The 21,413-nt window shown below is 34.7% G+C and overlaps 2 protein-coding genes across 2 annotated transcripts; one reads left to right on the top strand and one right to left on the bottom strand.

Moving 5' to 3' along the window:
• The first annotated feature begins 196 nt into the window (after positions 1 to 196).
• LOC148305950 (acylphosphatase-2-like) lies at positions 197 to 7,689 on the top strand. The gene is made up of 3 exons (XM_088265829.1): positions 197 to 303; positions 1,636 to 1,762; positions 7,487 to 7,689. The coding sequence occupies exons 1-3, from the start codon at positions 240 to 242 to the stop codon at positions 7,599 to 7,601; spliced, it is 306 nt and encodes a 101-aa protein (XP_088121955.1). The 5' UTR covers positions 197 to 239; the 3' UTR covers positions 7,602 to 7,689.
• Positions 7,690 to 9,617: 1,928 nt separating this feature from the next.
• Positions 9,618 to 21,413, bottom strand: LOC148305949 (exportin-1-like). Its single transcript, XM_088265783.1, has 4 exons — positions 21,330 to 21,413; positions 17,897 to 20,896; positions 14,751 to 14,894; positions 9,618 to 13,740 (listed from the first exon to the last, which is right to left on the bottom strand). Exons 2-4 carry the CDS (start codon positions 20,789 to 20,791, stop codon positions 13,594 to 13,596), a joined length of 3,186 nt encoding a protein of 1,061 aa, XP_088121909.1. The 5' UTR covers positions 20,792 to 20,896; positions 21,330 to 21,413; the 3' UTR covers positions 9,618 to 13,593.

Here is a 21,413-nt window from a genome sequence, read left to right as displayed (position 1 = left end):
CATTTAAAGCATCCTTCACATGCCGATGGAATCAGTTTGAAATCCGTGGTAATTTACATTGGCATATTCCGTGGTGATCGCTAATTGATCGATCGGAAGTGAGTGTCCTCGCCTGTCATTATGAAACGGCTTAAGACGCTCGATTGGTGGGATGGGAGTTGAAAATAGCCGCGGGCTAGACTATTTATATTGGGAGACGAGCGTCGAGCGGCGAGTCGCAGAGAGTGTCAGTTGATAACATGGGGGTCGAGGATCACGTCCCTATAGTCTCCGTGGAGTACGAGGTGTTCGGCAATGTCCAAGGTAACTCACCTGCCTCGAGGCGCCGGACACGCCCACTTCCGGAACTCCCGAGGACCGAAACGACTAATCAGTGGCGTTATGTTATGAAAATCTTCGCTTAAAGTGTTTATAGGTCAATCGTGTTAGTGTTTATATCGCTAAAATCAAACTTTAAAAGAGTACGCGAATGTTACAAGTCGTAATAAGTAAATGGATACGTAGCTTTTTTTAACTAAATTAAAATACAAAAAGTGGAGAAAAAAAAATCGTGCGAAAATAGTTAACTTGTGAAAACGTATTGTATTTCTCATTGATAAAAAATAATAAAAAAATTGGATAACCAACACAATAAAGATTTCATAAAATTTAGATAATAATAAATGTTATTAAAAATCAATTTTTCTTAGTTGTTATTTAATAAGAATGTATAAGATATGAGCATAATATTATGCAAAGTTGTGATGAGGGATAGTAAAGTATAAAAGTTTTTCAAAGATTTTACTTTAAAAAAATATATAAATATTTTAGTTTGTACTAATATCTTTTTCAAATGAAAAGTTCAAATTTGAAATCGATGTAGTGATTGACTTAATTTTGAGAATAATTTCCAGTACGTAGGGTAGAAAAACCGATTAATCGGTGTTTGATCGTTTACAGTTGGCAGCAAAAAGCTGACCAGTCGGCTTTTGGTAGTTAATGTGTTAAAAATCAGAACAGAAATATAAAATGTAGAACCTTAGCCAAATACAAATATAAAATGTATAAGAGACCGTCATTAAATAAAAACCTTATAATTTAACATAGGTTATTTCCTTTAATTATATTTCAAGAACTTTATTTTATTTTTATGTATATAAAAGCAATAAATTATTCGAAGTGATTAATTTTGTATTTACAACATTTTGAGTGTGTCCAAATACCGTAGAATGGGGCTACTTGAACTTTGATGTGTTACTTGAGCCCAGTACAAAAAAAAATTAAATCTGTATTTGGTCTGTATATGTATACAATAATAATAATGTATACAATAACGAACGTATAAGTGTCACCTGTCAGGGAAACAATGAATCATGTCGATACGTTCATTATTGTATACCAAATACAGATCTAAATATTTTTGTACTGGGCTCAAGTAACACATCAAAGTTCAAGTAGCCCCGTTCTACAGTACTTCACAAATCTGGATCATCTCCGATTATAGGAGTTATTTTTTAAATTATTTTTTTGACATCTCACCATAGATGTCTCTAGTAAAATTCTAGAGATTCGAGCACTATGATTTGAACAAAATATATAGAAGTTACAAACATTTGAGTAGTGTGGTTGTCAATCAATAAAAATGTTTGATTTCAGGACTGTACTTTACGAAGTACTGCAGAGAGTTAGCTGATCAGCTCCAAATTGGAGGATGGGTGAAGAACTCTAAGAAGGGCACCATCCTAGGGAAACTGCAAGGACACAAGGACAGAGTAGACGTAATGTAAGTTGTGAACTTCACGTGATCTTTCTAATAACATGCTAAAGTTACTCATTACTCCGAACTGCGAACATATTTCTTCTGTTTTTTAACAGTTTAAGCTTGCCTAAATATGATATTCAATTGAAATATCTATATATATATATATATATATATATATATATATATATATATATATATATATATATATATATATATATATATATATATATATATATATATATATATATATATATATATATATATATATATATATATATATATATATATATATATATATATATATATATATATATATATATATATATATATATATATATATATATATATATATATTATGTATATATATTAATCAATGTATTAATTATATATAATGTAAAGTATTATATATTCTCCAGTATTGATTTGTTCTAAGGAAGAAGTAGTTTGATTCGGAACTTATGGACATTTTAATTATGTTATAATGTCATAAAATGTACTGTAATTTTAAACGAAGTCATTTTGTAAGTTTAAAAAATAAATATATTTCTATCAAAAAACTATGATGCTTAAAAATGCATAACCAGACCATCAACTTTTATGTACAATAAAAGATTATATATTAAATGAATATAACAATACGCTAAAGCGTATTGTTATATTAATTTATTTGAAACCTTCAGGTGAAGTGTGTAAACCTCTAAGGTACCTACATATAGCATATACGATGAATAAATATAATAAAAACATAAAATGTTTAACAAAAACATAAAAACGTAAACTAATACAAGTTTTATCAGCTACGGAGCATTCAGAGGTTCTGCAGCCGCCCCTAATACGAGTAGCACCACTTTGGTCCTAATAGACAAACGACTAACGACTAATAGACTAATGACTAACGACTCGTTCGTTGGTTCTATGAATTCAGATAATCAATCAGATTAATTGTCTAATCAAGACTTGCGCTCCAAATTTTTGCATCTAAGATTGAGTAGAATATATTTCATGAAATATAGATGACCCAAGTGAAACTAAGGGAAAGATAAAATATTTTAACACGGTAAATTAAACTTAGGAATGAAATTGATATCGGGAAAAAGGTGGAAAAATTCCTTAAATATAAATATATATTTCGTAAGTAGAATAATATGAGTAAGTTGTATCAAATTTCAAATAGCTTCCTGACTATTTCGAATCAACTTTTATCAAACGCGAAATCGTGACCCCAATGTATAATATCGTCCGGAAATATCCATATTCCTACAAAAGATTTGAAGATATTTTCACATTAACTTTCACTGGAATATTTATAGCGCTTCCACATCCATTAAAATATTTTTGTGCTACATTATTTATCTGGGGCGGTATCAAAAACGCGTTCACGCGTATAGTATACATAAATTAATCATTTCGATTATTTCATCAAAAAGAAATAGCCATTATTAATATTATATATATATATATATATATATATATATATATATATATATGTGTATATATATATATATATATATATATATATATATATATATATATATATATATATATATATATATATATATATATATATATATATATATATATATATATATATATATATATATATATATATATATATATATATATATATATATATATATATATATATATATATATATATATATATATATATATATATATATATATATATATATATATATATATATATATATATATATATATATATATATATATATATATATATATATATATATATATATATGTATATATATGTATATATATGTATATATATGTATATATATATATATATATATATATATATATATATATATATATATATATATATATATATATATATATATATATATATATATATATATATATATATATATATATATATATATATATATATATATATATTGCCGCTACACGTGTAAAAAAAGACGTCGGGTTACAAAAAATATGTTCAGTTTTCCCCACTACCCAGAAAACTTTTTCTACAGTTTTTGTTGTTTAGGCTTTTTAGTATATTCTCACAATTCAATTTTGATGGCTCATCGACCAGGCCAATGGCAGATAACCTCCCATAAACCAAATATTTTTAATTCGCAATGTAAATTAGTCAATATAAAAAATAACCTTTTATTAAGAAATAAACATTTACAAATGAAATTTAATATTCATTATTTAATAATAAAAAAGTTATACATAAAAAAATTAGTTTTCGGCATTTTCCAGCACTGGATGTACGTACTATAACATTACATAATACTATACAATTTAACAAAAATGTCATTCAAATACTACTTTCTTTCGATAGACATGTACATAAATCGATGCGGAACAACAATTATGAAGATAAACGAGTTTATTTTATCTCATTAGCTACGTAATTTGCTAATCAGTTTTTACGTTGTTGGTGATATTTATGTCAATCGTTAATCGGCTTATCGATTGACGTCGGAAAGATAGCGAAGATTTACATTCGTGGGCAGGCAAAGGCAGCGAGTAATTGTCCGTTTCTAGGAATTGAAAACAGGAAATTAAATTAGCCACATGTGAAATTGGCACAAGGGTAAGCGCAAGGTTGATCCAGGAAATAATTTGTTTAACGTACGTTATGTATGTACACTCTCACTGTACGAATTTTCAGCGAATTTCTTTCTTGGCTTTCGTTTGTGTTGCACGTGTCTTGAAGTTTGTCATCCTGGAGATTAAATATATTTAACACATTAACTACCAAAAGTCGGCTTTTTGCTGCCATTTGTCAACGACCAAACACCGATTAGTCGGTTTAGAAAAACTACGTACTGGAAATAATTCTCACAATTACGCAAATAACTATATCGATTTCAAATTTGAATTATTCATTTAAAAATTATATTTACTACGAACTGAAAATAAAATACAACAAAAAAGCACTATTAATTGTGGACATCGAGGAGGCTAATCCCTCTTAAAAACAGGCCACATGGCCTACACCAAGTAGAAGAAGAAGAGAGACTATTATTTGTGAAAATGTTACATTTTGAAGAGAATAGTTTTAATAAATACGAAATGTTTCCAGAATGAATCGCAATGCGACACTTTTTACTCATAATTTAAACGGCCACTTATTAAATCATAAATATTATTTAACGTCGTGAGTATTCATTGAAAAAATCATAATAATCTATCGATTCGTACAGAAATTATAAATGTTTTTGTTAACATGTGCATTTTTTGCTAAGAGTAAAAATTTGCATGGTATTCGAGGAAATTCTTTTAATAAAATCAAATGTAAAAAAAGTGTTAAAATGATATTTTATACGTATCATAACACTATGCGAGGATAATTTAAGCAAACAGGGCGAGGCAGAACTCGAAAGGAAATTTTAATGAACCGGTCCGAAATATAATGCATTCCAAATATAAACCGCTTCGGTCCTATCTTGGAGCGAGTGTTTTTGCCTAGAATTTTCACTCAAGAAGTTAAAGTAACTTTAAACATAAATAGGAAATCCACTCACGAGTAGGCTATAAAACTCATAAAGTTGAAGTCCAAGTAGGGCCATGATAAGCGGAGTTGCATAAGACGTAGGTAGAAGATTTCAGAGTCACTTGGACGCTCGGTAAAAAAAAAATCTCGGAGTTATGATAACATATCTGAAATATGTAGTTACAATATGATGTTTCAACATACTTTATATAATATTAAAACTGGTATGTTATATAGAATACTATGCAGTATACTATCTACATTAATAATAGTGTAAATATTCGTTTGTTCGAAATCTCAAACCTGCTGAAACTATTCACTAATTGCTTTAAAATTTTGAAACTGCGTTGCAATCGCCGCGTGTTTTTATAATACCTGACAGGTGTTTTTTTCACTCAAAGATAAAATTATATTTTTTCAAATACCTTTTTAACCACAATGGCAGTGCCATCTGTTGAACGTAACAACATACGCAATATAAAACATTGTCGGACAGAGTTTTTTCAGATGTTTTTTTCGAATTTGTACGAGTGCGGTTACAAATAGTTAATAAAACGATATTTGATCTAACATAAATATTATGTTAAATAAATTATTAATTGAAATGGAAATATTGAAGTTTGGGAATGTTTGAGGCATATCGCCTGTCATTGGGTGGTTTAAGTGACCACTTTATACACTGTGTAACATTCATCATTTTTTAAATACGATTATACCCATGATTAAAAACCATACTACTCAAATTCCAAAAGTAGTATATGAAGGGCATACTACCAGAATGCATTAAGTTATACGAACATGTTCCGGGATAATGGAAAAACAGTTTTTTAAGCAAAAATTCAATTATGTCAAATGTTACCTGGGTTTAAAGAAGATCAAGTTGCGATTCATTGTATATTGGGCTTTGATGACAGTTTACCCTTTCCGGTCCCCCAAAATTAAAAAAACAATAATCTAGGTAGACAGTTACATTCCAATCGGAAAAAATCTTTTGTCCTCTGCTTCACATACTGTTGTAATAGATCCGAGTGACAAAAATGTAAGCTTGGAATTTAAATAAATAATACTAATGATGAAAAATTGTCGAATAACATCCGACATGGGACCTAAAAGAAAAAATCGATGTCGAATGAGATTCGACATTGGATCAGTAAGGGTGAACTTTCACTTTTGTGAATAATAATCGAATAACTTAAAACATAACGAAGAAATTGAATGAAAAGTTGTTAAAAATACACTATAAAACATTTGTCTTGCGAGAAGTTGAAATTATAAAAATACTTTAGAATGTTGTTATTTTGCGTAACTAGAATGTTTACGATCTCTGCTGGCGGCAAAATACCTCGGCGTAATATTAGTGTGAAAATATCATCTTTTATTTTAATTTGGACCGTTTCCAAAAGATGGCGACGCGTCTTATGAAAGTCATCGATATTAAATTATTACAATGATATACATGCCTTGACTTATGACCACATCATGGCCAAGGTACAAAATTCACTTGCCAACTTTGAAAGAATACTTGACCAAAGAAATCTAGAACGGCAATACGCCAAACACAAACAGAAAACCAAATTCAATGATTTATTTACTCACTCGTACAATAAAAAAATATATAAGTTTGGTTTACTTCCCTATGGTTTGAAAGTTTGGTTATCATTTCGCTCACTCCTTTCAAGAACCTCATATGGTATATCAAAAAAAAAAAACTTGATTTTTCAGGAGATCGTTTTTAAAGTTTAAAAAGATAATAAAATATATTAAAAATTAATATCAAGCCACTTATTAAACTTTTTACCGTGCAACAGATCTTTTTAGGTAAAACCTGAAGGTTTTTCCTCCATTTGAAAAATATTAAGTATATTGAAAAAAAATAATTAAACAATACCTTTTCTTCAAAATGCTTTCTGCCCTATAGCGGGTAAATATTATGTTAAAAATATGCCGCTTTTGGTGGGAAGTACATAGTACATTTTCTAGGTATTCCGAAAACATGCTCAATTGAAAATAAAAATAAGTGGCTTGATATTTATTTTTAATACATTCTATTATATTTTTAAACTTTAAAAACGATCTCCTGAAAAATCAAGTTTTTTGATTTATGATGTTGTTGAAAGGAGTGAGCGACGCGTTTCGATGTGTTCTGCAACATTTTCAAAGACTGTAAGAGAAAAAGTGGTATTTACTGTGTAAAACTTAAATTAAAAATGGATGGATTTTACTACAAAGTCACTGCCGAATAAATTAATGAAAGAAATATTTGTTTCCAGGATTGGTTGGCTGACGAACACAGGATCCCCGGGCTGTAAGATAGAGCGCTGTGAGCTGCACAACTGGGAGCAGCTTGCGAAACAGGAACACAGAAGCTTTAGCATTAGGTTCTAGACTTAACCCCTCGTTACTTACGCAATCATTCTTTTACAATATACAATTTAATTTTATAATCATGTACAATAAATAAGTAATTTGTAAACACATGTCTTTTATTCCACACACATACCAGACATTTTCCAATATGCAAGCACAACACGACTGTGAAATTAAAGTATTAATGATTTTATAAATATGTATATGTATTTACTTTATTTATTTTTCAATATTAACATATTGTTTGCTTCTTCTCCGTCTTATTCCTCATTGCTGAGGGTTGTGGACCCTTGCAGAAGCAATGACTCTTCTCCAGTTATCCCTTGACTGCGCTGCACGTAGCGCTCCAACCACTGAGGTGCCTGCTGCTGCCTTAATTTGATCGGTCCATCTATCTACGGTCGGCTACCGATACTTGGTAGTTCCTGGCTAATGGACTCATTGGTGCGTCTAGCTGTCCATGGAATTCGGAGCATGCGCCTCCAACACCGCATCTCGAAGGCATCAATTTTTCTCCTTTCTGCTGCTTTTATGGTCCATGTTTCAGCAGCATAGAGAAAAATGGAGTGGACCAAGCTTCATCTTGGTGTTGTTACTCATTGTTTGCCGGAAACGCTTAAAAGCATCTTTCACATACTGTTGGTAGAGAACAGGAGACGCTTATAAGCGTTCTATTTGCTTACTATTGGTAGAGCGCGAGAGATGCCAAAAACATTGTACAAATCGGAATTGGGTTTGCGGTTACTTGTTATATGACCCTTATTAGTATACTAATTAGGGTCGGGATTGATGGAAAAAACTGCCTGACAATGTGTATATAAATTATATGAATAAAGTTAAAAGGATTTTTTTGTATCACAACAGATGATTCTTCGCCATCATCATTTTTTTATGTTTCGATGTCATCAATTCCACACCCGCAGCCTTCATTTTTCTTTTAATCAAAACCATTATCATTTTTCATAAATTCACTTCATTGAATAGTTAAAAAAGGAACTTTTAACGTGTAAATATATTTTTTTAATTCTCCTCATTAAGCCCTATTAAATGATGTAAACCAAATTTTATTGCTTGTTTTGTCCTATATACCAGTGGCCCCAACGGAAGTAATGGATCCGTGGCCCATTCAATGACAAACCTGGCAAATCTAGCATGTCTACAAGAAGATCAACTGCTGGAGATTGTAAATGACGGTGGCCTTAAAACCATGTTCAACTCTGCCGGTGTTCTGGATTTAAGTCATGGCGGATTATCTTGAGATGCCCACCACAGCACTTAAATCTCTATTACCATTTCTTTTCTACAGCGACAGCAACTAAAACAAAACAACGGAATAAACTGGACACAAGCAACACACTTCGGGTGCCATTTTCTCCTATTACCCCCAGATGGAACTGTTTCATTCCAAAGAAACAAGCGAAAAAAATGTTATAACACTTTACATAAATTTTTTGTGTACCATATTTTATTTTGAAGGTGCATTTAAATAAAATAAAATTCAAATGATTTAATCGACACAATCTAAAATATAAACAATCAACGTCTTCTCTCAGCGGGCCACAGTAAAATTGGTACATGGCGATAAAAAGGTTGGGGACCACTGCTATATACCATTCAGAAAAGCATGCAAAAGTTTATTCTGAATATTTTTTACCATTTTAAACCTAAAATTCTTGCTTTAAAACAAGTTAAAAGTATTTCTAATAATACTGGAGGCTAATAATTAGTGAAAAATATGCTATATTTATAATTTTTTACTTGGTCGCCGTTGTATCAAAACGCCTTTTTACCAATTTTTCAGTCGATATGTCAAATAATTACCGGATGTAACAAACATCATACATCAAAAATCAAACCAACAGCATAATAACTCAATAACTGCAATTTGATGGTAAAACAACCAAATATTGAATACTCAATATAGCTCCGAGGAATCTCCAATTATTGATAAATATGATGATTCACAATTATGGAAGTTTCATGATGCATACTGAGGTGTGTTAGTTATTTAGAGGTTGAAATAAAAGCACGGCAGCGGTTTTAAAAAGTTTTATTCCTAAAATAAGTGTGGAGGAAAACAGTTATATGGGGACCATCCCATGTTTACTTTTGAATGAGAGGCTTTTCTTGGAATTTCATAATTTAGGAAGAAAAATGAATACAATGGCACTCGATACTCCATATTCCTATCCAGACGGTCCCGGGTCACCCCGCCCGAATATCGTAACATTTGTAAAGTAGAGAGATAGTGGCCCAATGATAACGGCGCAGGAAGGAGGACAGGAATAGGAGCGGCGAGTGCCCAAACTCTCTCAAAGAATCACTTGTTGAACTTACATAACCGAAATACTACATTGTACAAATAAAGATAATGGATACTTTTATACAAGTTTAGTAAATAAAAACACAAAATCCCCAGCAATTCCTTCCGGAAACAGAAGTACCTCAGGATCGGTTCCCGCGTAAAAAAGGCCAATTATTATTTACTTCCACAATAATATTGTAGAGGCTAGTAAAAAAAAATATTCACTTTGTAAAAATCTCTATTTTTCCAGACAAATCATTCACAGTGCGTACAATCATCCTTCGCACACACTGCTAGCCATTCCTTTTCCCAGCCATACACGCGCAATCGGACATCGCCTAATTAAACTATTTCATAATATTATTAATATAATAACCTCTCTCCGTCGTCTTAATCATCCATCTCCCGAGCGCGGGTTGCTACTCCCCCTAACCTAATCTGTCATCGTGTTAAATGCAACTTTACTCTGTAAACTGGGCAGATCTCGCGCACACGCGCCCGACACCTGAGGCTCGGCGGTCGGCGCAGCGACACACTAAACCGAACACTCAAACTCGCCCACTTGTATTATATACAACGCTAGCTTCCTCCTAACACACATAGGGACTATCCCCAGAGTACATAGCTGCACGGGACACCGTGTGTAATCGGGATAATGTAATGATTCCATAGTCGATACTAAATAATAAGCGCAATAGTGAAATTATGTTAATTAATACACCTCGGTCATTAGCGTAATAGAAAGCTCTCCCTCTCCTGCAGCTCTAAGCAAATAAGTACAACACTCGACATTATAATTAATATAAAATGTACAAATAACAAACAACATATTCACGTTAATTATTTATCATGTAAAGATACAAAATTATTCACGGATAAAGCTTCACATAAATAAATGGTATTATCTTCCGACCACCACGATGGTTTCCGGAAGTCACTTTAACAGCCACGGAGCAGTAGAATAACTAAACTACGCAAAACTAAATAATCACTGGAAACCTTCCTCGACAACACGCCGCACGCCGCACGACTTCTATACCTAACTACGCTTGCCGCGAGTTACCGCTCCTCTCCGACCACCCAATACTACACAAATGTACACGGAACAGACAATCAAGGGAACTTGTTATCGGGTGAGGTATTTTACAGAAACGATGCGGGTATAAGAGATCAGTGAGCGATACATATTGGTCCCAGGATAGTTAAATGGTTGGAAACCAAAACAATTCTGCGTATTCGCCCTTTCAGCCATCAAATCATCCAATCCAACATCCCTTGCAGACACGATTCTAATTGAAAGAGCGTTTTTCCTTTTTCACTTAGAATTTATTCACTCTAGTCCTTTTGGATACAAATAGAAGGGAATAATAAATCCTTAGCAATAAAAAACTAATTGGAGGATACCAACATTATAAAGGCGTGTTTTATAATTTCCATATAAAATTGTAAAATCTTTAAAAACCTAACCAACTCATCTATTTCATCAAATTAAAAAAAAATGGGTTGATTTTCAACAAAGGCAAAATCTATATTATTACATATTATTCCAAGTGGCAAAATAAGGTTCAAAGAAATGGTTGTAAATGTATATCGAATTTAATTACGTGGGTATATTACATTCTGAAGGAAGTACAAAGTGTTAAATGCTACATTTAAAAAATATCTCGTTCTAGATGACATTCAAATACATACATCAAAAAAAGTAGTTGTTGACAAAAGAGAAATCACGTAAAATTAATGAAGCAAAACTATTATAATCAATTTGTTTACAGGTATAATAACTTCGATACAAATACCCTTATGAAATATGATAAGCATTATGTACACAGTTCTCAATAAAGTTTCCGAAGCAAAACCAGATGAGTTCTGTATTCCAAAATAATAGCTTATTGACGTAACACACACAAATTGAACCCGGTTTAATTTGTATAGAATCATAATGGGCACTGAATTTTTTCTATGAGGAAGAATTTTGAATATTACAAACAGAAGCCTTCAGAGGGTTGTTTTAAAATTATATTTACAAAAAGATAGAATTTTAGATTCGTCACATTCTGTAATTAACACATTGATCGCCAACCTATTTCAAATAAAACGGGAGTTGTGGGTTGGGTTGGTTAGATTCCTTAACGCGCCACCGTATTACGTAACTATAGTGATGGTGAGTGATATTTTTTATATGCGACATTTTCAGTTCTCATGTGAGAAACATGCATTTTTCTTATTATTAGTTATTACTTAAACAAGTAATATATTTAATGATCAATGAAAAAACATGTCAACTACATAGTTTTAGTTTTCTTTTTAAACTTTAACATTTTTCTCCTGGAAAATGTAATTAGTTTATGTGCTATATGTAGATAAATATTTTTTTAAATAAGTCACGAGTGTACGTCATGGTAGGAGTATGTTGCATTGAAGGAATCTTCTAAGGCCGTGTTAAAGTTATTTTAGAAATTGATGCCCCCTACGCACCCTTAGCAGTCGAATATACAAAGAGTGTGCTCGCTGACACCGAATAGGACATAGGTGGCCCTCGCAGTGATCAATGTGTTATTTAATATACACATGCAGGACAAACTTAATTGGACTCGAAATACTAATACCTTATTCAAAGTCAGTGCATTACATAATACAGATTAGTCATCATCATAAATTTTAAAATAGTCCTCAATTATGCATATAGATTTTAAAATCATTTTCTAAACATAATTTCATTTTAAAACTTCAACAAATAAAAATGTCAAAGTATTGTAAATACAGCATTTTAAACAAGGGACATAAATGCAAAAAAAAAATAGATTACAATTTGGAAAACCAAGAATTGTTATGAGCCCAGTAACCGACAATTCTTTTGTTTGTTGATAGTTTAAAAAAATATGAGCGTGTATTTGGACATAATTCTGTACATCAGAGCAAAAAGCATCGGTTGCATGTTATTTATAATACATTTTATTCTTTCATATAGCTCCGAAGTATTGACCTTTCAAGGGATTAACTAATATGACAATAGTGTACTTATGTTTGGGGTATTACTATATCAATTACAATTTTCACCGCAAGTTTCAAAAGGGTAGGCCGTCACCAGGAGAACTGCTCTGAATATGTAGTGAAAACCAAACCAAAGACTTTGTTACAAACAAACAATGATTTCAAAGTAATATTTTAAATGCATTAGTAAAATCATAGTTTGAAACTGTAGAGTAACAATGTCTCTGGTAAACAGGGTATTTGCCTCTCAAATGAAACGCAGGCTATAACTATCTGTCAAAATTGTCAACCGTAGCTGACGCCTATCTGTGACATGGCACAAATGTGTCTGGTATGCAATATCACATACGTGTGATTAGGCAGGCCCCAAGATTTAAACCTCAATGTCTCAGAATGGGTCATTCAGAATGCAGATTTTTTTAAATTTCTCATATTATTTATGTATTACCTGCGTAACAAAAATAGAATAAACATATTCCAGTGTTTGTATTGTATGCATAACACTAGAACATATTTGTGATTTTTAACAATCACACAAAAACATGTGACAGAAAAAAAATAATGTTAATCTTTAGAAAAACATGCAGTTAAGACGTTTTGGCTCGTGGCGTACAGAATCACCATGGTTATGTGATTTAGTCGATGATTATGAGTTGTAGAGTATGACAGATTGGTGGCGAAGGGTGGTGCGGCCGTGCGATACGGGGAGCTGCCTTAGTCCTGCATATCCTCGGGTAACTCGTGAGGGTTGAGGACTCCGGGCACCGACAGCTGGACTCGCCGCTTCTCCTCCTGGGCCTTCCGTAACGCCGCTTCCCGCTCCTCCAGGAACAAGTCACTGTCGTCCGAACCCGTGTACTCCTGCGGAAGTAAAGACATTTGTAAATTTAAACAGAATAATAATTATGGTTTTACACAAACTTAGCATCAACTGATACCGAAAATACCTTTTTTAGATGCTTGTCTACGGATATGAACTGAATTGTCGGGAAGGAAATAATGAAAACTATATCACTACAACTAGAATAGAAAACGAGAATTCTCAACATTACCTACATTACAAATAAAGGAATCGAACCCACATGCCATTTTTCAATTGAGTGGCTATCCAACTACACCACAGAGCTTGTCATCAATTAAAAATGAAAAAGGAAAAAATCTAGATTAATAAGTGAGGGAATCGTAACGTGAAATGAAGTATTTTTTTTTTAAATTTGAGAAAGAAATTAGTTTTTCCACACCCAACTTAGTCAGGATCGATCTGGTTTGACAGTGCGTCCCGACTCCAATCCGGTTAGTCATTTTTTCCAGTCTGTTCCATAATAATTCTACACACTGATTCTTTTACATCTTTTGTTCTTAATTAAAGAGACAAAACATAAATGATGCGCAGTATTGTGATCTTTAGAGAAAAGATCAAATAGACAGTTGCCCATAAAATAAAAAGTTTCATTGCAATTCTAAAAAAATATTAAAGTTTTACGATACAATGTTCAATCATCATTTTCAGTACAAATCTTCTATTATCACAATTAAAATGTAACTTTGTTTTCAAATCACTATAAATATTTAATTATACCTTAATTATAATGTCTACCGGTTTCGAAGCTAACCGCTTCTTTATCAAGACTGATTAATCAGTCAAGAGTATTAATCAGTCTTGATAAAGAAGCGGTTAGCTTCGAAACCGGTAGACATTATAATTAAGTTATAATTAAATATTTATAGTGATTTTAAAACAAAGTTACATTTTAATTATAAAATGGAAAATCACAAAGTTAGTGCTTCAAATATAAATTATTATCTTTTTTTATTATAATAATAATATTTTTTTATTCCTACAAGTTTAAGATAAAAGCATGAATACTCACTCTGATTTGTACAAGGAAGTCTCTGAGGTGATCTTTGAAGGATGTGATGTCCTGGTTGAGGTTAAATAGTCCCTGAACTGTGATCTTTATCTGTCCTTCACTGAGATGAGGGAAGGCATTCTTCAGTAAGGTCGCTACGTATTCCTGGAAACATTCAGAAAGGTTAACAGCCTCGGTCAATTGTAAACAGTTCAGGAATGAGTTACAGAGCTGGATGCACAATCCGCTAACGTGGCTCGGTTACATACTATATCAATCAACTAGACACACTTTCACTGGTGGGCTAAAAAGTTTCACGAAAATCCGGCTACATCTTTTTATGATCCTTCTTCTTCGTCTTAGTCCTCATTACTGAGGGTTGTGACCCTTGCCAAGCAATGACTCATCTCCGGTTATCCCTTGACGTACGTAGTGCTCCAACCGCCGAGTTGCATGCTGCTACCTTAACTTGATCGGTCCATCGTTATGATCCTTACCCAATTGTGCAGAGGATACCAGATTGAATCAATGTTGATGGTTAACAATATAATATGATGGCAAGGTGATCAGTCCTGCACTTCAGGTACCAGTCAAGGGTGATAAATAAATAAACCATAGAAAAAACATTTATTTAGTTTGGCTCCATTTTTCAAAATGTAATTAAGTAAATTAGATAAATGTATTTCAACAAACTGCAAAATTGCCACTTACTATGGATTTACTACAAATTAAAATGTCTATATTTTAAGAAATATGCACATAAAAAATGTTTTAGCTAATTGAAAAAAAACTAAAACTTCAATCAGTATTCAGGAATCCAATTCAATTTAAATTTAAGGGGGCTTGTGCACTACCCAGAATTTTACCGTCCGGCAGTCCGGTGTGAAAAATTAAAGCGACTACAACACGGCTGTCCAAATTTAAAACACAGTAAGGGACATTTTTTTTGTAGTACATTTTTATTGCATTTTTGGACTAAGTAGACTCTACTTAGTCCAATCTACTTATCTGTTACATATTAGCGTGATCACGCACCGATCCGAAGAAAGATGGAAAAAACCACAAGCCAATCCAAGCCGATCATCGTTTTATCACGCTAACTGAAGTGCTGGATGGTTAAATTCCGTGTAGTGCACAAACACCCTAAGTGTTTGATTTGTGTACCTGTGTCATATACCTATGTCATGATGCCTTATTTTCCCAAAAACATTCATTAAAAAAACAATCATGATTCTTAAAGTAATCAACTTTAATAAAACAAATATCCTTACCGCAAGGCTAATTTTGTAAAGGAGAAATTGTAAGAGTTCAAAAAAAAATGTATATGGTTTAAGCTCAATCATCATTTAAATTGTAGACATATTTTGTACATATATATTTATAGTATATAACTAAAATGTCAAAAGCCATCTAAAAATCACACAAACCACGTGTTTTCTAAGTGTAGAATTAATCCCATTAAAAATTATAAATAACTCACTGGAGGGTGACCATACTGTTCATTTAATAAATGAGGTTCATCTATTTGTACTTCCCTTCGCACTCTATACCGCTCAATATTTATGTTAACGATCAGATGCCAGATTCGAATATAATTGCAAAAATGCATAAAATGACAAAAACCTAACCACCACCGTTTAGCATATTGCATTATAAGAATGTTTTTTTTCCCTCATCCTAACTAGAAAATGGTGTTTAAATAAATGGTCATTACGTAAGAAAATAATCAATTATTAAAAGGGAAAAAAATCAATCTCCCGAGCATTGAGGAAATTATCAAAATAAATTTCAAACATAAAAAAAAATCACACCAAAATTCAGAATTGAAAAATGAACATATTCATGAAAAAAACGAGGTCAGCTGCATTCATATCAAATACTCGATACTCATGATGAGCGGCTGTCCATTTACAAGTAGAAATTTCATTAATTGATTGGGCAGTCACTTTGTAGTAAAATCTATCCATTTTTAATTAAAGTTAACAGTGGTATTTACCAAATAAAACTCAAATTACAAATAAAACTAGAAAGCACATTTTACAAAAAATAAAGCATTCATTTCCAGTTTGTATATATCATAAACTCGACAAGAGTCCATTTGCTCGCAAAATGATAGAGCGAGTGACAGTCACTTTTTTGTTCTATTTCATATTAAATCCAAAAACCAGAAATAACGCTAGCAAATCGTACTAATTTATAGTTTGATACCCCAAAATGAAGCAAGTGATGTGGAGCCAGTATTGGTTTGCCTTGTTTCCTATTTTTTAATAAAACAGGGTATATTTGTGACAGGTATAGTTATTGAAAACACTAAGACTTTTAAACATACAAAACTAATAATTTTTGTACCTAAATATCAGTAAAAAAAAATATGTATTAATACTTATTTCGTAAATGCGGCGGTGACTTTTCTTAGTTCATAATTCAAAATAGCAAAACAGGAGAGATAAATAAATAAAAAAATCCAATAATATTGATCATTTTCAATTAGAAATAAAATCTAAAGTAAAAATAATATTAAATAGAAAAACAGCTTGATGCTACAATACATTCAGTTTTGTTATTGGTCATAAGTCAAAAAAATAAGTGGATTAAAGTATTAACTGAGGAATTTCACAATATATAGCGAGTAATAAAGGTCACCATAGCTATCCTTATAGAATGTCAGTTGATGAGTTGCTTGAAGGGTGTATTTTGGTCTAAAGAGTAATTCGTCATACTTTCATTACCCATAAATAACGGCAGCCCAGATTCAAAAAAATTATAATATTTGTCAAATAGATTTTAAAGATTAAAAAAATTTATAAGATTAAAAAAATACTTTAAACAATTATTTTAGTACATGGCTAGTAAAAAAATATTTTAGAATATTATTTTAGTACATGTCTAAAACCAGGGTAATCGTACCCTTTCAAGGTCACTATTGACGCTACAAATAATGGATTGTCAAAATAAAATTCACCGATTCATTGTATTAGTTAAGCTTAGAAACAAAACTGAGTAGAATATAGGTATTTCGAAAATTTGAAACATATTTTTATTTGAATTATTTACAACTTGAAATTAGAAAATAAGTAGGGGTAGAGTGGGCTTCGGCCTAGTCACGAATGCGAGTAATGCTAGATGGGGCTACAGTTATGACAATATGTATAGTAAAAGAAAGGTACCTGTATATAGAGGGTGTTGTTAGCATGGTGGGGACCGAGCGGCACAGTGATGCGGCCCGCCTCCACCAGGGAGAAGAGGTAGGCCAGGATGGTGGCGTGCATGGTGATGCCCGCCGAGTGCGAGGTGTCCGTCACCACGCTAAAGATGTGCTGCAGGATGTCGCACAGGTAGGTCTGGTAGAAGCTCTGCGCGGCCATCGGGTGGTGCTCCACGTTCTGCAGCAGGCGGTACAGGATGTCCAGCCCCGTGTCCGCCACGTTCCGCATCGTGTGCTTGAAGGCCCAGATGATGGAGTCTAGCACCAGCTTGAACTGCGCAGGCGGGATGCTCAGGAAGGCCTCGAAGCAGTGCGTAGTCACCGCCTGCAGCAACAGGTAGAAGTTGGTCCTGTGCTCGGGATACTCTTCGAAGTCTTTGTTGATCATCTCCAGGGTGCATTCGAACACCGCGTCGAATATTTTGGGAATCTCCGAGGTGATGTCACCCTCCAGCTTGTCCACGATGGTGGTCATTGCTGCCAGCACCTCGGGCTCGCGCGCCACCGGCACCGCCGTGCGCTGGTAATCCAGGAGCACGGCATCCAGCAGCGGGGGAATGAAGCTCTCCATGACCATGGCGTTGTCATTAGATCGCGAGACCCAGCCCGAAATGAGCTTCAGCGTTTCTTTCTTTACTATTCGCATGTTCTTGATCAGAGGCTGCTTGGCGACCACCTCCCCGTTGAGGGCGATGGCGTGGCTGATGTTCTCCGACATTACTTTGTACACGTTGAGCATATCTAGGTAGATGCGTCCCAGCTGCACCATGTACGGGTGACCCAGGGCGTTGCAGGCGCGCACGTTGGTCTTCAAGATACTCACGAGCTGCTTGACGGCATCCGGATCCATGAGAATGTGGACATTTCTGGAGGCTTGCGATATGATGTCATCCCAAACCTGGTTGGGAAGCATCATGTACTTTTCTATCAGGCGCTCTTGCGCCACTTGATCCATCTGAGCGCTGATCATGTAACCGACCGCCTCGTAGAATGTGTGCACTTGCTGCGTCTGCAGATCGCAAATAATAGAACTAATAGTAGATAGAATTTCTTCAATAAAAGGACACACTTCCGCAGGCTGCAAGGTGACAAAAAATCTTCGACACTTAAGCGATATTTTAATAAAAGTGTCGCAGGCCATATCTTGCACACCGTCGTGTGTTTCGTGCATGAACTCGAATAGCTTGTTTACCACAGTTTTAAGAAACCTCCAATGGCAACGAAGGAAACGAGGGTACTGTCCCACTACGTACATGATGTCACTGGCGATGATGGCTTTGTTATCCTTTCCCTTTTTCTGTTCGCAGAGTCCCAGCAGATCCTTGATAACGGTCACAAGAAATCTCTTCTCATCTTCCTCCATCATGGCTCCGGATATAGATCCGATGGCCCAACATAAGGTGTTTAGATTTTTCCACGACCATTCGGTTCCGTTTACTTGATTTTGTAACTTTTCAGTCATTATTCTTTCGGTGTCGGTGTAATCCAAATGTGTCAAGTAGACCAGAGTCTCGCGCATATTTTTATACAAATTGATAGAATCCGTGTCTTTCATGAATTCTCTGACAACTTCTCCGTTTTCATTTTCCACAACGAGAACCTCTTCGGGTTTAGCCATGCGAGAGATCATGATGTAGCGCACCTTGCTAAGCACGTCGGCGTACAGCGCGCGGCGCGCCATGCCTCCCTTGGCGTTGTGCAGCGGCGTGGTGACGCTGTAGGAGCCCTCCTTGTACAAGTTGATGGCCAGAATGTTCCAGTACTCGAGGCAGATCTTGAACACCTCCACCTCCTCCACCTTGGAGATGAGCACCAGGTAGTTGAGGGCGTTGAGCAGCGTGTTGTTGAGGCCCTTGCGCTCGATGAGAGCGCCGTGCGCCTTGAGGTAGGTGCACAAAAACATGGCGAGGTTCTGGATGAACTGCTGCTCCTGGTCGCGACCGGCCGCGTACGCATCTCGGATGTTGGTGGACAGCGGCAACATGACCTCCAGCTGCTCCATGCTCTGGACCAGCAGCGCCACAAACATATCGTCGTAGTTGCTCACTTCCACTCCCGCTATCTCCATCAGGCAATTTAAGGTGACATTTCTAAACATGGGAACATTGAGGAATTTGAATATTAGAGTACTGATTAATTTGGTTTCAAAGATGTATCCGAGCGGCACCCAGTTGAGGAAGCGCAGAAGGGTGCTGAGCGTGGCCTCCACGAGGGGGGCGTTCTGCGAGTTCTCCAACACAAACTGGCACAAGGTGTAGATCTCGCTGAACTGCGCGCACATGGTGTCCTTGAGGTGCTTGGCCTTGGTCTGCGTCACCTGCCCCGCACTGAATACAAACACTTCCTCGCTGAGCAGCTTGAGGATCACCATGTTGTTTTGGCAGAGACTTTCGTTGGTCTTGGAGGCGCCCACGATGTCGCTGATGAAAGACTCCCAGTTTTTGGGCCACTCTCTCTTCAATACTTGGACGAGTATCATGTTTAACTTCTTGAGGTAAACTTTGTTATTCTCCATGGTCTCGGGGTCCGAAGAGGTTTTGATGATGAGTCCGACGATGTACTTCTTGATTCCCTCGCACTGGTTGCGAGGCAGGACCTTCCACCGCGTCTGGATGACTTGCTCCAGGATCTGTAGGGCGTAATACTTGGTTTCTTGGTTCTGGGAGAACTCCAGAATGGTGTCCACGCGCGTCCAGGCGTCCGGGTGCTCTTTGAGGGTGGTAAGGATGTCCTGGGCCACCCTCTGCTGTTCGCCCACCGTAGTGTATAGACATCCCACAATATTGTCTAACAGCCCGATGTCGAGTTTCTGGTTGAAGTCCAGTAACTTGGATGCCTGATCCAGCATAGTCGCCATATTCAAGATCCGATGTGATTCGTTTTACGGTATAATCAAATTTGCTATGGGTACACAACACAGCTCTTTCGTTCTAAACGCAATCATTCCTCTCCTAATGCAACACTGAAACAGACGAAAAAAGTTATTAATACAGCGGACTGGCGCTTTGCATATTGTTGATTAATGAAATATCTTACAAAAAGCCACCGAATTATTCCGAGTCGCAACAAAAGCGTTTGTCGCAATGGACGACCTAACCTACAATTAGCGATCAGCGACAAATATCGCAGATGCGGAAAATATTTTTGAACGGCTAGAGATTGAATACATACCCGAATATTGTTTGATACTATTGTAATAGGAAAGAGGTTGAATTTTATAGAAAAACATGTCAAACGCAATATCCACACCCCGAGTACTGCAGTGAAGACAAAACAACGTTTTTGTTACTACTTCGGATACCAAAGAAATAATTAAGGAGTCAAACAAAAAGTTTAAAAACTTAAAAGCATTACGGTTATGAAAAACATAATCAAAACAATATATTAACGCTTACTTTAGTATTTTTCATCTGCGGCGCAGTCACTTGAACTATCATACATACAAGGCAACCGTTGTTTTCCTAAACTTCAGCAAATAC

Source organism: Brachycentrus maculatus, unplaced genomic scaffold (assembly GCF_059751285.1).
Source record: "Brachycentrus maculatus isolate JH-2025_06_01 unplaced genomic scaffold, ASM5975128v1 h1tg000258l, whole genome shotgun sequence".
Classification (NCBI taxonomy): Eukaryota; Metazoa; Arthropoda; class Insecta; order Trichoptera; family Brachycentridae; genus Brachycentrus; species Brachycentrus maculatus.
The sequence above is the reverse complement of the archived record's forward strand: the minus strand, read 5'-3'. Positions and strand labels throughout refer to the sequence as shown.

Excerpts from the sequence above, each read along its gene's own strand:
- LOC148305950 (XM_088265829.1), top strand. The coding sequence starts at position 240 with ATGGGGGTCGAGGATCACGTCCCTATAGTCTCCGTGGAGTACGAGGTG. Across the intron at positions 304-1,635 it reads GGTGTTCGGCAATGTCCAAG|GACTGTACTTTACGAAGTAC; the intron begins GTAACTCACCTG and ends GTTTGATTTCAG. Across the intron at positions 1,763-7,486 it reads AAGGACAGAGTAGACGTAAT|GATTGGTTGGCTGACGAACA; the intron begins GTAAGTTGTGAA and ends ATTTGTTTCCAG.
- LOC148305949 (XM_088265783.1), bottom strand. The coding sequence starts at position 20,791 with ATGGCGACTATGCTGGATCAGGCATCCAAGTTACTGGACTTCAACCAG. Across the intron at positions 14,895-17,896 it reads ACAACACCCTCTATATACAG|GAATACGTAGCGACCTTACT; the intron begins GTACCTTTCTTT and ends GAATGTTTCCAG. Across the intron at positions 13,741-14,750 it reads ACTTCCTTGTACAAATCAGA|GAGTACACGGGTTCGGACGA; the intron begins GTGAGTATTCAT and ends TTACTTCCGCAG.